Genomic DNA, 1599 nt, shown 5'->3' with positions numbered 1-1599 from the left:
TTCCTGCTGTCAGTTTGAAAGTCTTTGCAGGCTTACAAAATGAAAAACTATTGTTTTGAAACTTTGTATTGTTGTAATCCTGGTTTATAGACTGTTCAATCATGTTGTCTTTGGGTGGCTATAACATACATAATCCTGTTTCAGAGCATTTGGCATTGATTTTCATTTTTTTCACTGAATTTACCTCTGTGTGTAGAGGCTTTCTCAGCTCCAGTGTTTCAAAATGGCCCAGATAAAAATGGATTCAATCTTGGCTTTGTAAAGAATCTTCAGCAAGTGTTTGGAGAGGAAAAAAAGCTCTGGTTACTACCTATTGCCTCCAGGTAAGTAATAATCAAATCAGTGCTGAAAGCTGCTGGAATTAACTGAAGGGACTGACTTCTTAATGCCTGCTACAGCCTCGTGTGTTACACCTGCTGCTGTGTGGCCTGGCTCACTGCTGGTGTGCATCACTGTGAGTGCACCAGCAAACATCACTGCTGTCAAGCCTGTTTAGCAGAAGTTTTATCCTAGATAATATTTTCCTTAGTTCCCCCCTCACTTCTAGCTCTGCCCATAAGTTATTTTTTTTCTTTACCCAAATGATCAGCTTAGGCACATTTAAGTTCTGCTAAAAATGATGGAATCCCAGGCTGTAGGTTTGAAGTTTTATTCTCCAGAGAGCTAGAAGGAATTGAGGACCAAAACTCCTTGCTAGTAAAACTTGGTTTCTGAGCTGCTACAAAAAAATAAACACAGTATTTTTCTAAACCTAAAAATCATTTTAAGTAAATGTTGGAAATACAGGCAACAGAAAACTTTGTTTGCAGGTAAACCAGGTAGAAACTGCCATCCTTCAGAGGCACTTGCTGCTTTTTACAGTGTCTTTTTTGGCCTTCTCCCATGCAGCCAGGGTGATGGACATTTTTTCCCCATGAGAGCTTTGTCTGAAGCTCAGAATCCTCTCCTAGCAAATGAAGAGCAGTGGGAAGATGGTGGAATAGATGAAGAGCCTCATGGTAAGGTAACACTAAAGGACATTAGTTGTGTCTTGTCCTACAGTGACTAACAGGTGAATTATAAGAGCTAATCCACTTTTTTAAACTCTGCTGGCCAAGCCACTGGGCAGCTCTAACCTGATGCATGAACACACATTAATAACAAGCCCTGCTTTGGAGTCAGCTCTTCCTTGGGTTTAGTAGATTTCTACTTGCAGGTAAATGAAGTGAGAGGTTATTAAAAGTCACAGAGGGAGACTGAAATTCCCACGAACTGCACTGTAGGTAAATGTACATTCCTTTCCAAAGAGTCTGTGAGAACATGGAGGCAAACCCCTGAGTGCAGTGTGAGGGGTGGGAAGGGGCTTTATGCTTGGGTTGTTCAGCTTTATTACAAGAGTCAGGTAGTTCCTTGGGCTGTGGTGCATGCCTGGCTGAGTGCTCACCTCCACAGGAGACATTCCTCTGCTGAGAGCAGTTTGAGGTGAGCTGGGTGTTTGTACAACAGGTTTGATCCATTTCTCAGATGTAAATAAGCCTTCTGTGCTTTGAATATCCTATTGAAAAAAAAGAGTTGATCTGTATATCCATTCTTTGGTGAGTTTTGTTAGATGGATCTAAA

General features: G+C 41.3%; 1 protein-coding gene across 1 annotated transcript in view; it reads left to right on the top strand.

Moving 5' to 3' along the window:
• The window catches only part of ZDHHC15 (zinc finger, DHHC-type containing 15), a gene marked incomplete at its 5' end in the record, with an annotated part of 5829 nt that overhangs the window by 1275 nt on the left and 2955 nt on the right, over positions 1–1599 (top strand). The window contains 2 exons of the mRNA XM_008945907.1: positions 197–323; positions 889–998. Coding sequence (XP_008944155.1) covers positions 197–323; positions 889–998 — 237 coding nt within the window. The remainder of the gene's footprint in view (positions 1–196; positions 324–888; positions 999–1599) is intronic.

The sequence above is a fragment of the Merops nubicus genome, unplaced genomic scaffold (genome assembly GCF_000691845.1).
Source record: "Merops nubicus isolate BGI_N331 unplaced genomic scaffold, ASM69184v1 scaffold4568, whole genome shotgun sequence".
NCBI classification, from domain to species: Eukaryota; Metazoa; Chordata; class Aves; order Coraciiformes; family Meropidae; genus Merops; species Merops nubicus.
This window is presented reverse-complemented; position numbering and strand designations above follow the sequence as displayed.